Source organism: Felis catus, chromosome A2 (assembly GCF_018350175.1).
Source record: "Felis catus isolate Fca126 chromosome A2, F.catus_Fca126_mat1.0, whole genome shotgun sequence".
Taxonomy (NCBI): domain Eukaryota; kingdom Metazoa; phylum Chordata; class Mammalia; order Carnivora; family Felidae; genus Felis; species Felis catus.
Window position 1 is genome coordinate 86817225 of NC_058369.1, and position 16019 is coordinate 86833243.

The 16019-nt window shown below is 38.1% G+C and overlaps 1 protein-coding gene across 11 annotated transcripts in view; it reads right to left on the reverse strand.

The window, feature by feature from the left end:
• Positions 1-16019, reverse strand: part of CACNA2D1 (calcium voltage-gated channel auxiliary subunit alpha2delta 1) — a 496078-nt gene that overhangs the window by 387591 nt on the left and 92468 nt on the right. For all 11 annotated transcript variants that reach the window (XM_019825390.3, XM_045052315.1, XM_011280348.4 and 8 more), the window contains exon 3: positions 989-1105. In XM_019825390.3, the coding sequence (XP_019680949.1) occupies positions 989-1105 (117 nt within the window). The remainder of the gene's footprint in view (positions 1-988; positions 1106-16019) is intronic.

Sequence of the window (16019 nt, forward strand, 5' to 3'; positions counted from 1 at the left end):
GGTATGACATCACCATTTAAAAAGGTTTTTGTTTTTTTTTTTAATAAAAAGACATGTGATATCACCTTTTATTGTCCAGAATATGGATCAAAGGAGATTTGTATATAGCTAGTGGATATCTAAATTGATACAACTATTTCGGAAAACAATTTTCATACTTTTGTAAAAGTGACTTTATGAGTACTCTACACTCTACTAATTTTACTATCATGTATATAACACCCTACAGATATCCCTGCATGTATGAACCAGGAGATGTGTTTGAGAAAATTGAGTAGCACTATTCATAGTAGCACTCATCTGGAGATGATTCAAATAATAATTTACCGACAGAGAATAAACGAACAAACTGAGATATATGCTCACAAAATATGCTCATACTATTTAAATGTGAATAAGAGTGAATGAAAGCTACATGCACACACCCAGATAAATCATACAAACATAATGTTGATGGAAGACAGCAAGTTGCTAATGACAACACACAGCACAACGTGGTTTTAATAAAGCTGGAAAACAAGCAAACCAATAATCATCCTGTTTCCCAACACATCTATGTGAGGCACATCTATTTTTAAAAAGAAAAGAAATGAGTCATCAGATATTTGTATACTGGCCACCTCTGGCAAGGAGGGAGGGTGATCAGAAAGGAGAATACTAAAAAGGCAGTTATATGAGTGTTGGCAATATGTGTGGCTTTTATGTTGTCTGATAGATTTAAACATTATTATTATGCATCACAACTTACATATGTATAAAGAGATGTCTGGACCAATTAAATACACTGTTCTTATGTAACAGAATCCTCTATAAAACAAACCAATAATTAGAAATAAGGTTCACAATGAAACTATGATATCTCACCTTTTAGGAACATATTACATGGACACAGTATCCAAGGTAAAGAAAGCATACTGAAGAAAATAAAGTATGAAACATAAACAAGTAATGGAAAATAATAAAATGAGTAGAGCCCATTTCAACTCACCACCAGGGCTTTGGATCTGTTGCTGAGAAGTTTCTCAATATCCCTGGCTGCAATTTCCACCAGCTGCCGTGCATTATTTGGTTCCACAGTATACAAATCTTGATACTTCTCATAAATCTGCCGGAAGGGAAAAGATAATTAATAACTGCATATGTGGTTCTTAAGTTCACAGAATGTATTGTAAACCATAAACAACCGATTAGAAAGACCCACTCTTTCCTTTCTTCATTTTGATCTCTTTGGAGTTTGGATGTGTCAAAAGTATCTGTGTAAACAAAAATCTGCTGCCAGACCACGCGTTTGCCAAAACAGCAGGTCATGTTAACAGCTGGTAGGAGATCTTGTACCCCAATGATCCGTGTATGAAATTTTGTGACTTGAAATTGTACCTCCCCTAATTCAAAACCTGGTATTAAATGCCAACAGGATGACGATGATAATCATCACCATCATCATTTTAAATCTTGCTGCAAAACACTGGAAGGGAAGCCCAGGAGGTCAAACTTGGAGGATGCGTACAGCGCGCAAAGGTAAGAGGAAGGGGAAAGAAAAGTTTTCGAAGGAGACTTCCCACTGTTCCCGCTGCTCAATGGCTACAACTGTTGAGGTCAAATTGTATGCTGCTAAAGCTCATGCAAAGAGAGAGTCAGAGAGGGAGAGGGAGGAAGAGGAAGACTGAGAGACAGAGCATGAAGCTCATGCTAAGTCTCATCCAGGTAATACACACAGCTTTATTACACAGAAGAGTTGAAGATCACTGAGGCCTACGTTAAAGTTTGGTTAGAACTGTACTAGTGCAAATAATTTTTATTAGCAAACTCAATCCCTGCAGTTTTGTTTAGATCACTGAACCACGCTAAGCTAAAAGTAAGCTTAGGCAGGAGCAGCAGACTATAATTTTGCCTCCCATCAGTGTCTGTGCAAGGATTTCCCTAGAGTGGCATAAGAAGCACCTGGTTTGCAGAGCCTGTGCACTCCTGGCAGAGAGAAAGAATTCGAGAAAGGTGGGGGAAGGGAGAAACAGCGGCCATGCTTGAGGCTGCTGGGCTTAGCCGAGGAGGAAATCCCTTATGTGCCCAACAGATGGGCTGCACATGCATGACTAAACCATCTTTGAAAGCCAGGGCCTGGCAGGTTTTTACGGTCTTATGAGACGTGAATCCAGGCACATGCAGGAACCAGTTCAGCCCTGCTTTTGCTGGCAGAACTCCAGCTTTCTGCAATACTACCAACAGGTTCTATAGCCCGGTCCAAGCTGACCACGGATGCCACTGATAAATACTGGTTTCAAATATACATGGATGCATATGCTAACATTTATTACAGAACACATTAGTTTTACATGAAGCCTTCATTTTTTTAAATGATTCAAAATTAATAGTTTTAAAATATTTAAGTGAAACCTTAACTCCTGAACTTTTTTACTTAAACTCTGAGGTTTTTCTAATACTTGAAGTTTTTGGTTTTTTTTTTTTTTTAAGTTTATTTATTCTGAGAGAGAGAGAGAGGGAGAAAGAATCCTAAACAGGCCTCACACTGTCAGCGTGGAGCCCGATGCAGGGCTTGAATTCACAAAACCGTGAGATCATGACCTGAGCTGAAATCAAGAGTCAGATGCTCAACAGACCAAGCCACCCAGGAACCCCTAATACTCATTTGAACTTTGACCTTGTAGGTTTTTCATCCCAACTATTCAAGGCACAGTAGTCTACGCTTATAAATTCCCCATATTTAGTTTTGTTTGAAATTCCTACATATTACTGGATTGCTTACACTTTCTTGCTAAGGGGCATATTATTGAGTCTTATTCTACAGACCAGGTTGTCCACAAACAACTCCATCCAACCTAAGCCACTCTCTTTCATTTTAGCCTAAGATGACATCCAGGAACACGAACTCTTTAATAGATTAATTGATTTGGGAAACAAACAGGTAAGCCTCAACATCGCTGTAATTGATCCAGGACATTTAGTTCTTTGCAGTAAAACCAATAAAGCTAATTGGCGTGAAAGGCAGTTGTGCTTTGTACCATTAATATTGTGTTCGCTTCTGTATGAAGTCTGACCTTCTTCCTATGGGACAGGGACTGCAACAGAAGTCAGAGTTGGGAGAGATTAGTCCCAAATACACAATCTGTACTTCACAGTATGCACCACACACAATGTCACTTAAGTCACTACCTACGTATGCCAGATATCTTATAGGTTCTTTAAAGGATGAATGGATTATGAATCAGAAGTAAAAATTCAATTCAAGTATACACAAATCCTCTCAAATATATACACAATATTCTCTCAGATGGATTCTATAGTAATTTTTAAATCCTTAGGGGGAAAAAACAGTATCTAACTTACAAATAAACTTTAAATAAATGAGGTCAAGGAAGCTGAAGTCTACAGCCCCAATATAAATATCCTGTTGTACTTTTTAATGTATAAAACCACATTTGAAATGTTTTCTTGGTGATCAAAATGAATTAAGACCATATAACTGCCCCACCAAAAGAAGTAGTTCTTGTTTCTGGTCTTAAAGAATGTAATATTCTTTGTTGTTTTTGTTAGAGGTACTGCAAAGGCTCTCAAAAACTCTCTGGTATATGTTTACCAAAAAGTTTTCAGCGGAGAAGAGTTCAGTGGATTTTTAAGATTATATGATATATTGCTATAAAGTACCTACATTTATAATTCTTCCCACCACTAAATAAAACCCTATTTCTACAATATTTAGTATGTTAACAGAGTTGGGTTTTTGGTTTTTTTTTGCTTTTGTTTTCTTTTTTAAACAGAACCTTGGGAACCTGGGTGGCTTAGTCGGTTAAGCATCCGACTTCGGCTCAGGTCATGATCTCATGGTTCAAGAGTTCGAGCCCTGTGTCAGGCTCTGTGCTGACAGCTCAGAGCCTGGAGCCTGCTTCGGATTCTGTGGCTCCTTCTCTCTCTGCTCCTCTTCTGCTCACATTCTGTCTGTCTCTCAAAAATAAATAAACGTTAAAAAAATATATTAAGAAAAAAAAACAGAACCTTAAGTATCTTTTCTTTTTCTCTTCCTGTTCTTTTTATCTTTTTTAAAAAATAATTTTCTGTTTCACCATTTTATCCAAGCTCTTTCCAGGAAATAAATAAATAAATAAATAAATAAATAAATAAATAAATAAATAAAACAAAAGAGCATAGTATAAATAATTTGGGTTTTGCCACCCAACAGAGGTCCATTAAAATCATATGTCAATTCCTCATATGCTGTATGACACTGGCTTCCATTCCTTCTACTAGAAAGAATACATCACAACAAAGAGAATCCTAGACAGGATGTTTTCCCTCCTGATACACTAATACGCTTTAATTTTTCTATAGTTCAAATTCTCTCACTTCCATCCTTGCCACAGATTTTAACAGAAAAATGTACCACCTGTACATTCTTGCTTTCTTACAATCTTAATTAACTGGGTTTAAGAAGCATTCACTATTACATTTGGAGACAACAGAGAATATGGTTTCCCTTCCTTTTTTTCACTGGAAACTTCTAAGTGTCTTTGCTCCAAATCCATAGTTCCCACATAATCTCTAGAAGGAGAGTACATTTAAAAATAACCTCTTGGCACCTGGGTGGCTCAATAGGTTAAGCACTTGATTTTGGCTCAGGTCATGATCTCACAGTTCGTGGGTTCAAGTCCACTTTTGGCTCCCAGGGTTGGAGCCTGCTTGGGATTCTCTCTCTCCCTGTCTCTCTGCCCTTGCCCTGCTTATGTGCGCTCTCTCAAAAATGAACAAGAAAATAATAATAAAAATAAAAATAACCTCTAATATCTAAAAAGTGACGCCACTCAATGATATAATTCCTCACTGAACATACAGAAATGTTTCAGAAATCATAAGACGTACTACACAGATATCCCAGAGATGCTTACTGAAAGTGAGGTAAGTTTCCAGGTTTGCGATGACCTAGAATATTATATTAGCAATCATTTTTAGGCATCTACTCTATAGCACTCTGAGGTGTTTCACATACATTATCATTTACTAACTTTAAGAAACTTAAAAAGTACATTGAATTAACTACCGTGTTAGAATACTGAAATTCAGGCTTTGGAGTTATCAGAGTGGAGACAGCCTGGGTCCCCAATTTCACATCATGAAGGAGCAAACCACTGCCCAGAGTAGTAGAAAGGAAAATGGTAACATGGTAGGTTTAGGCAAAGTGAGTCTGCAGTGCCACTCTATACCGGAGACGTCCCTTGGTTTCAGCAGGATGTGGAGAAATAGGAAAGATTGTTGGAATGAATAAGAAAGGGAGCTAAGAATTAATCCCTCTGCTAGAAGATGGCCTCAGGGCAGGATCAAGGGAACCCCAAAGCAGAAATTGAGGGATGGACAGTGGGAAGCAGAGTCCCAGCTGAAGAATGATGGTGCGACGCACCCAGACTCGAGGGCCCTATGCAGGCTAAGGAGCCTGGCCAAGTTCTTAGTAGCACCCATATTCAGTATTTATAACAAGAGAACAGAAAACAGCACATACACTGCACATCTTGTCACAGGTTTCCCTTTGTGCCCAGGTGCCAAGGAGTAAAGTCAAGAACATTAGAGATCATGGGAAGGCAGTTTAAACAAAAGCTTCAAAATGGCAGGACTAAATCTTTTTCCTTTGGGAGAGAGAATGGCAGATCATGAAAAAGTTCTCTAAAAGGAAACAGAAATTCTTGCGTATTAAATCTTAAGTATGTATAATTTTGACCACCCCTTCCCTCAGTACTTGTACATTAACTTTCCTCCCATGGAACTTGTCCGGAATAAGCAACCCAGATTTCTGCCATGCCCATAGCCACCCTTCTGAGAAAAGCCTTCCTTGTGACAGCCCCTAATGAAAGAAGAGTTGTAGGTATTTCCTGACAAATGGGTAACAATATTCTAATGTATGACCTTGCCTTTGGCCCCTGGCCAATCGCATCAGAACATATCAGATCTAGAAGCTGCTAACTTCTGACTCAATAGCCTGTGAGGAAACAGGTACAAAAGATTTGTACAAGCAGTGACAACATACTGAACCAATCAGATTCTCTCACCACAGGACAACAGTTAGGTCAATCAAAGGCACAACAGCAGAAATGAAAAGACTAGTGGAAGGAAAGCAACAGGCACATACCACAGAGTGACACAAGTGATGGCTATGGTAGGTGGAACACTAGGCACCCCCTAAAGGTATCCACACATATGTGTGAATATGTGCTGTTACATGGCAAAGGGGATGTTTGCAGATGGTAATGGCTCAATCGGTTGAGTTTCTGACTCTTGATTTTGGCTTAAGTCACGATCCCAGGGTGGTGGGATCGAGCCCCACATCAGTCTCTACACTGAATGTAGAGCCCACTTGGGACTCTTTCGGATTCTCTCTCCTTCTGCCCCTCTCTCCCATTCACACTCTCTCTCTAAAATAAAAGATAAATATTAGAAAATAAATTAATGCATTAAATTAAATGGAAAAGAAAGAGGTTATCCTGGTTTGTTCTGGAGGGTCCAATACAATCACAAGGGTCCTTGAAAATGGAAGAGAAAGATGGGACTGTACACAGGAAACCAGAGAGATCTCAGCATGAGAAGAAATCACTCCAATGTCGCCAGATTTGAAGACGTTGGAAAGGGGCCATGAGCCAAGGGAAGGACTTCTGACCCACAGGTTGTAAAATAATAAATTTGTGCTTTAAGTCAATAAGTTTGGGGGAATGTGTCACACTAATAATAGAAAACTAAAACAATGAATTAGTTGTGAAGAGCTCCAGCTGAGAGGTAACAATAATAACCAGCCTCTGGATAGTGATTCTATAATAAACTCCCAAGTGAGTCATTCTGTCAAAAAATAAAAATGCTAAGACAGACCCCATGCTTTGAAGGTTGTGACTAACATTATTAATTACTACTTTGCACCTTCATTTCATTACTCATTAGATTCATGTCATTCATTTCAATCATTCTGTTGAGAAATGGGTAATTTCTGTTCAACTTTACCAAATAATGAAATTATCTCAGGACTCCAACAATGACCTTCACAATAACATGGGATTCTGAGAAGAAATTCTAGAGAGAAAAGCTAAAAATATCAAACTAGATGTGCACACATTGTCCAAAAATATATATGAATTGGATGAATAAATATGATCCTACCTCATAATAATGAGAGGGATGAAAACAAACTGTGACATGACTCCCACGAACATTCTAATTTCACTGCCTTTTCTGGCTAAGGGGAGTAAATTCAAACATCTTCAAGGCAAATGCAGGTAGGAAAAGAGATGCCTTGTCACTTCAACTGCTTTAGATACTCACAAAATCAATTTCACTTGCTTTTACTTGAATTTTGCAATGTGGGATGGTTTGGTTATATGGGTTTTTTCTTCTTTATTAAGTGTTCTGTGGGCTTTTGAACTACTTGTTCCCTAGCAACTAAGAATGTCTTGTTTCTAAAAGATGTATTAGCACAAAAAGAATGATATAATGTTCTTTCGTGGTCACTTTCAAAGATCAAAGTTCCCTTACCTTAATAAATTTTGCGATGATTCACAAGTATAACAAAGTCTTTCTTTTTATTTATCATAAGTTACATCATCACAGAAGCAGGCCAATAGAAAGGGATGTTCAGATATGTCAAGAGTCCTTCATGTCAGGTAAAGAGTAGTGACACTAGGTCTAAATTTGTCTTAGAATATATTTTACCAACAACAAAGAAAAATTTTAGAAACCCTACCTTCCTCTGTTAAAAATTAGCTGTTAAAAAAATGAATGTTGCCATAAAAAAATATGCAATATTTACTAATTAGCTCCTGATCTCTTCATACACTGCCTACCTACTCTTTAATTAAAACAGTAAATGATGCAATCTCATAAATGTCAAGTTTTTTTTAAATGTCTCACTCTTTAATACTCTTTAGTACACTGTCAGTTGTGTTTAATACAATGAGTAAAAATCGCTTTAAATTATAGCATTTTGTTTCCTTTCCCCTGTAACCTATCTTTCTGAGATAGGCTACCACCTTTGAACTTTTTTATGGCTGGAGATTTTTATTTGACTACTTTTTTTTTTTTCCAAATTGTTATTTAAATTCTAGTCAGTTAAACTACAGTGCAATGTTGGTTTCAGGGGTACAATTCAGCGATTCATCATTTACATACAACACCCAGTGTCCATTTTGGCTACTTTCAAGTAATTGCAAACATCATCTAACATTCATAATTTATTAAGCATCACATTTGTTATATATTTCATATTTCCTTTAACCAGAATGTAAATTTCAAGAGGACAGAGATTTTGTTCATTGGTACACCCCAGCACATAAAACATGGTCTGCACATGGCCAGTACTCGTATCTACTGATGGCAGGCAGACAACACCTAAATGGTCATCACATCCTAAAAATAGACTAAATACACAAAAGCAAGATAATGATCAATATGAAGATTAGTGTTCCACTTAAGAGGGAGAGAAAATTGTGCTGTCAGAATTCAGAGTAAAATAAAATCACATGGATTATAGTAGTCAAAAAGATGCAATGATAGCCACACTTTGAGGGAAATATATACTAATATGGGAGGAAAGAAATCAGAATCTGTGTGATACAAGGAATTATTAGAAAATACAGACTGAAAGGCAAAATGAGACACACTATCAAGGAAAGCTATAAAACTCAGGGTACTGGTTTATACCATAGAATATGGTCAACTCCAAGCTCTATTGCTCAGAACTTCTAGTAAAGTTAATTAGCACACAGCAAGAATTCAAAATATAACATAGGCCTGTTTACTATGAACCTCAACACACACACACACACACACACACACACACACACACACACATATGTGCTCATGTAATTATATACATATACGCACATATACATATATAATTGATCATGTTTGGGGGCTCCTGGGTGGCTCAGTTGGTTAAGCATCTTGACTTCAGCTCAGGTCATGATCTCTCCATTCATGAGTTCAAGCCCCGCATCAGGCCCTGCGTTGACAGCTCTGACAGAGTCTGGATCCTGCTTCGGATTCTGTGTCTCCCTCTCTCTCTTCCCCTCCACCACGCTCACTCTCTCTCTCTCAAAAATGAATAAACATTAAAAAAATAAAACAATTGATCATGTTCTTGAATTTATGGTGCATATTTTTCTGATGATAACTATACCAAACCAGCATTCAAATAACAAACACAAGAGTTCAAAATACTTTCCCTACTCCTTCCATTTGATACAACTTTTCAGCTGGGACACTATCACATTTAAGATGAGACATTACCTTTAAGAAGAATATTTAGGAAGAATGAAATCAGAACTGGAGAATGTTCCACAGTATATCCTGCTACTTGCCCTAGTTCCTATTAACGAGAATTTAATGGTGACACTTTCCAGCTTGCATTAGATGGCAGAAGGACCAGAACAAGGAACGAGCACAAATATGCCTGGGCTTTCTCCAAACTACACATCAGAACAGGCGATAATATTTAACTAGAAGGTTAAATACAAGGGCTCATTCCTGGAACACAGAAACTAACCTATAACAAAGACTAAATTGAGCGAAAGAAAGAGAAAGAGAGAAAGAGAGAAAGAGAGAAAGAGAGAGGAAGGAAGGAAGGAAGGAAGGAAGGAAGGAAGGAAGGAAGGAAGGAAGGAAGGAAGGAAAAGAAAGAAAGAAAGAAAGAAAGAAAGAAAGAAAGAAAAGAAAAGAAAAGAAAAGAAAAGAAAAGAAAAGAAAAGAAAAGAAAAGAAAAGAAAAGAAAAAAGAAAAAAGAAAAAAGAAAAAAGAAAAAGAAAACAAGAATTCTTCAGATTTTAGGTTGGAGACATTTCATACATAAGGTAAAGAGTAAGTTTATCTTTAAGAAGGCTCAGAATTAGAGGTGCCTAGGTGGCTCAGTCAGTTACGCATCTGACTCCTGATTTTGGCTCAGGTCATGATCTCACCGTTCATGAGATTGAACCCTGCATCAGACTCTGTGCTGACAGCTCAGTACCTGCTTGGTATTTCTCCGTGCCGCTCTCTGCCCCTCCCCCACTTGTGCATGCACACGCGCTATCGCTCGGGCTCTCTCTCTCTCTCTCAAAAAGAAATAAACATTAAAAAAAAAGAATAGGGGCGCCTGGGTGGCGCAGTCGGTTAAGCGTCTGACTTCAGCCAGGTCACGATCTCGCAGTCCGTGAGTTCGAGCCCCGCGTCAGGCTCTGGGCTGATGGCTCAGAGCCTGGAGCCTGTTTCCGATTCTGTGTCTCCCTCTCTCTCTGCCCCTCCCCCGTTCATGCTCTGTCTCTCTCTGTCCCAAAAATAAATAAAAAACGTTGAAAAAAAAATTAAAAAAAAAAAAAGAATATTCAGAATTTTTTTAAAAAAAGAGTATTCAGAATTAAAACAAGAAAAGCGTTAAGATACATATAATAAGAAGCCACCTACTTGGGTTTTTTGTTTGCTAATTCCAGAGATAACATTAACCTAGCCTCTTTCACTTTGCATATCTGGAGCCACATATGAACTGTGTGTGTGTTTTGAGTAACAAATTCATAAGCAATTAAAAGTACAAGAGATCATACTAGATTCTATTAAAACTAAATTAAAAAATAATTAACCATAGGCTGAGTGAGCTGCTTGCTTAATGTCCCTAACCCCAAATGACCCAAATTTGTTTTACTGCCAACAAAATAATTTTTAAAAGCAGCACAGTTTAATTTGCTCTTAACCATTATACTTAACAAATGGCTTTTCTAAAGCAAAACTGCTACCTATCAATGCTGACAGACAACTTTACAAATTTATATTAACACAAAGAATTCCATACATTGATTCTTGCCTCAAATTTTTCAGTCCTCCTAGAGCCGTTTTCCAACCCGAGAGCTCCTGACAATTTTACCAGATGACTCTTTGTTGTGAGATGGTGTCCTGTGCATTGTGGGATGTATAGCAGCATCCTTGGCCTCTTGACTCTAGATGCCAGGAGCACCCCCCTCCTCCGGTTGTGACCATCACAAATGTTTCCAAGCACTGACAAATGTCTCCTGCCCCTGGCTGAGAACCACGGCTCTAGACATAAAGGCATGAAATGTCTTCAGGAAAAGTAAATAATGAGGAGCTGTATGCTGTACCCTGAGAGTGTGCAGTAGCAGATGACGGTCTTTTATGCCATTCATCTTCGTGCTAGAGAAGCTGCCGCGTGGCTACATCACGTAGGGGTTCTTAGCCTCCATCTTCATTGTGCTGCTCACGGACAAGAAAAGAGCACAGGCGGCATTCTATCATTCCCTCTGTAATCAGTATTACCCAACCATTAGGTTGCTCTTTGGAAAAACAACGAATAATCATTTATCCCTTAAGTACTAGTACAACGTAAGCAGGTGTTAAGTACTGATTGATAATGGAACGGATTAGTAAAAGAAAAAAAAAAAACCCTTTTATGAGTCTTTTACTATTCATGTTTGTGAACCCATAGTACTTCATTTAAAAACCAGTTAATAAAATCTTGAAAGTCACCATCACATTAGAAATGCCCTGGAGTTTATTCCATACCTTTAAAAACGAATGTAATTAACCACTGCTCAAAAAAATTAGCGTCTTAATTTAAAACCTCCAGTGGATGGGTGCAGGGAACCCATACTCTGTACTGATAGTACTCTCTGCAGTCAAAATAGACTTCTGGCTACTTAGAGAGAGAAAAAAAAAAGTGGGTTTTTCCCCTAAAATAACTGCAATCTCAAGTTGCCTACGTAATTATGGTAATTGATTTAGTTACAACATTTCCTCATTGAGAGAATAAGGCAATGCTAAATAAAACCAGTAATTCTGGGTTTGCTTGTTTTTTATCTCTTTCAAAATATAGTCTTCACAACTGCTTCTTAATATCAATATCCAGTAAGGTTATATTTGAAAATTGTATTACTCTTATAAAATAGTAATTATGCTACATTTGTAAAGTAATATGAAGGCGACATTTTAAAACATAAAGCTACATTTTAACATGGCATAAGCATTTAACGTTTTCGTAGCATCTGTGATGACTTCCCCGTTTCATTTCCTATTTCCTTTTTCCCCTATAACATTTCTGCGAGGAAGAGAGAGTGTTAAGATCTATCTCGCTTGACAAGCAGGTAACAGGAAATCTAATACCACCCAGCTACTTAGCAGCTCTCCCCAGAGTAGAAAAGAAAACCCCAGCCCTTGCTGTCGCCTCAGCATCTTGCTGATTCCTCGTCAGAATCACCCATGATTAATTATGTTCTTCTCTAGAGTATCTTCTTTTGTAAATAAATTAATATATGAAGCTCTCCACCACCTAGAAAATGAATATTCTATTTACATAAGTGACGTGACCACAATGTCAAAGTAAAAGCATCAGTCTATTAATACCATGAGTTACTAATGAAATTATTCACTTAAAACATTTATGTAAATACTAACTTAATTAAGAGTACTGAATGCTCAATATTTAGACACATTTCATAGTCACATCTTTGAAAGCATACTGAAATATGTACGCATTGATTTTAATATAATCTTAACGTATGAAATCACAATAGTGAATCAAAAGCCAGAAAATTCTATGATGATACCAATGCAGAACGATTTTACCTCCAAAAGTACAATTCCGGGGGGGGGGGGGGGAGGGGGCGGGGAGGATTCACCAATTTTCTTAAAACATTTGCATATTCTAACCTAACATGTTAGAAATGCAGACAGAATCTGCATGTAAGAAGAAAGCCTTAAAACAAGGTGACACACATTGTGTCAACTCTCTTACAAAGCTAAAGGGATAGAATAATGTCTGTTAACAAAAAGACTGGATTCCCAGAGCATCCTGCATTGTCAGAAAATACAACACGACATTAGAACTGAAACAGAAGGTAAGTGTCAGATATTGTGGCTGAAGATTTCAAAATGTGTACGTTGTTAACACTGTAGGAATCACCCCTGCACCTGAGATAAATACAAGAGTCTGGGAAGCTTACAAATCATCCAAAAAAGCCATAAGAAAGGCCTCTTATTATATGTAGGATGGGAAAGGAACAGAAAAGGAAATGTAGCAGAGGCCTCTTGCGATGTCCAGAAAGCTACAAATGTCTCTGCCTCTGGCCACAGGGATACAAAGGGAGTTAGGCCTTTACTGTCCCTGGGCGCCAGGGTTGAGGCACTTAAGTCCCCTCAGGCACAGAATTCCAGGAGTTACTCACTCACTCTGCGGATGGTGCAAGTTTCCAACTCTCCAGAGTGCCTCCTTCAATTCTGCACCCCGTGAAGATCACACGCCTCGCCTCAGTCTAAGTTCCGCTGGTGCCCCGGCCCCACCCGACCCTCACCAGGAAAAGAGACCTATTTGGAATGACCTATTTGAAAAAACTCCACCTCTCTCAAAACATTGTCTTCACACCAGCTTCCTAATATCAAATATGTTCTGCTTAGAGGCGAAGGAGTTACTACAGACTTAAACAAACGTAAATGAGAACCATCAGTCCAATTTTTTTAATGAACAGGAGGCCCCAAGGAAGTCTTGGATTCCTAAAGGAAAAGGGGGAGGTGGAAAAAAAAAATCGTCCAAAAGGACAACAAAACTCGCAGATGGTTGTGATTTGCTTACATTATTGTGATTTGCTTTCCACACAGCAGGGTCGGTCAGGGGACCAACTGAGGATCTCAGACCTATTTGCAGAGTTCTGTTTTCTTTTTTTCTTTTTTTCACTTTTTTAAAGAGCTGGGGAGGGGCAGAGAGAGGGAGCGAGAGAGAAAATCCCACAAAAGCTCCACACTGCCAGTGCAGAGCCCCATGCGGGACTCAAACCCACGAACCACAAGATCATGACCTGAGCTGAAATCCTGAGTCAGACACGTAACCAACTGTGTTCTTTTAAAACAACTTTTTGCAGACTTAAAAGTGTCTTTCATTGAAAAACAAACAGTAGTTTGTTTTTATCGATTCATCTTTAAAAAACTTCCTCACAAAGCAAATTATCATTCTTACAGAACCCATTAATTCAGAATATCTGATCATTTAGATACTGGTTGAAATTTAAGTATATTTGTACATGAAGTATTTTATCAACATATTAAGTGAGAAAATAGTTGCTCAAGAATGTTTTACAAACTTAAAAACTTTGTTTCCAAGGGGCGCCTGGGTGGCGCAGTCAGTTAAGCGTCCGACTTCAGCCAGGTCACGATCTTGCGGTCCGTGAGTTCGAGCCCCGCGTCGGGCTCTGGGCTGATGGCTCAGAGCCTGGAGCCTGTTTCCAATTCTGTGTCTCCCTCTCTCTCTGCCCCTCCCCCGTTCATGCTCTGTCTCTCTCTGTCCCAAAAATAAATAAACGTTGAAAAAAAAAATTAAAAAAAAAAAAAAAACTTTGTTTCCAAGAATACTAAGACCACCTTAATTTTTTTAATGTTATCTATTAGTTAATATATGATCATCAGCCTCTCTCTACTTGTCAGCTGCAGGAATTCATAGGTCTATGTGTGTGTGTTTAAAAGTCATAAAATGGGACTGCTCAAAGATTTCAAAGAAGACACAAACAAATAAAAACAAACAAAACATCCTTTGTTCATGGATCGGAAGAATTAATATACTTCAAACAGCTGTACTACCCAAAGTCATAATCCCCATCAAAATACAAAAGGCATTTTTCAAAACATAGAAGAAGAAATCCTAAAATCTGCATATGGCTTGTTAAAAACAGAAGATAATATTGTATTATAGATGTATGTAAGGTGATAAATAACATTACAATCGTACTGCAATATATAAATGTATCAAAGTAACACAATGTACATCTTCCATTAACACAATGTATTAATCATTATCAATCTTCCTGGGCTAGTATTTAATGATGCCATAAAGCAATTTTTATAGAATTAGAAAGTTGCCTTCTTTTAGCTATGTTGCCTCATCGTAACTGCTTCGGAACCTTCAGGTAACAAGCTAGTTCTGTCCTGTGATGCCAGGAAAAACAGATCCATTAAATAATTAGGGAAGAATCACCATTTCCACAATATTAAATATCAACCTAGGAACCTGCTAAATTCCTCTATTCAACTTTTGATCCTCACCGTGCATCCAATACCCCCAAACTCAGCATGAAGTTCACTCTCGGGGCACCTGGGTGGCTCAGCAGGTTAAGCGTCTGACTTTGGCACAGGTCATGATCTCGCGGTATGTGACTTTGAGCCCCGCGTTGGGCTCTGTGCTGGCAGCTCAGAGCCTGGAGCCTGCTTTGGAATCTGTATCTCCCTCTCGCTCTCTGCCCCTCCCTCGCGCGCACACTCTCTCACTCTCAAAAATAAATATACGTTGAAAAAATAATAATAAAGTTCACTCTCAAGTCTGGTGTCCTTCAACTCCTCTGAGCTTTAAGTTCCCATGGCCAAAAAGAAATGCAACCCTTTAGCCCCCATCAAGGACCTTTTCTTTCTAGGCAAAAGGAAAGGGGCATATGGAATCATTTATCTATGCAAAATAACACTCTTTATGAGCCCCAATACTTAATTTTTTTCCAATAATAGATTCTGCATTCTCTCTCTCTCCCATCCCTTGTTATAATTTATAATTATTTGTATTTTTTTCTGTCACATAGTTAGGTATATGTCTCATAAGCAAAACACTATGGGGGTTTTCTTTCCTCCTGTCCGTTCTATTTTTTTATCCAAATTCAGACTAGACCATTTATTCATTCATCAATATTTGCAGTATTCTTAGTAACCTGTGCTTGATAAAGCATAATGGAAATCAGGTAAGTTGTTTTTGGTTTTTGTTTGTTTTTTTTTAATGATTCATTGCAAAAGGCAGATTCGGCAAAAGGGTTTACATCTTAACACCAAAAGTAAAAGTGAGGTCAGCCAAGAAAGTGGTTTCTGAGGCTAGAGAAACCCTGGAGTGAAGGACAGCTCCTGAGAGCAGTTTATTCTTAATCTCAAACTGCCAATAAAGAGAGTCATAGAACTTCTAACCAGAATCTGTCAAGTCTCATTTCTTTTTTCTCATTCCAGAAACTGTCACTTTCATAGAGGCTCGCCTTATTATCCGA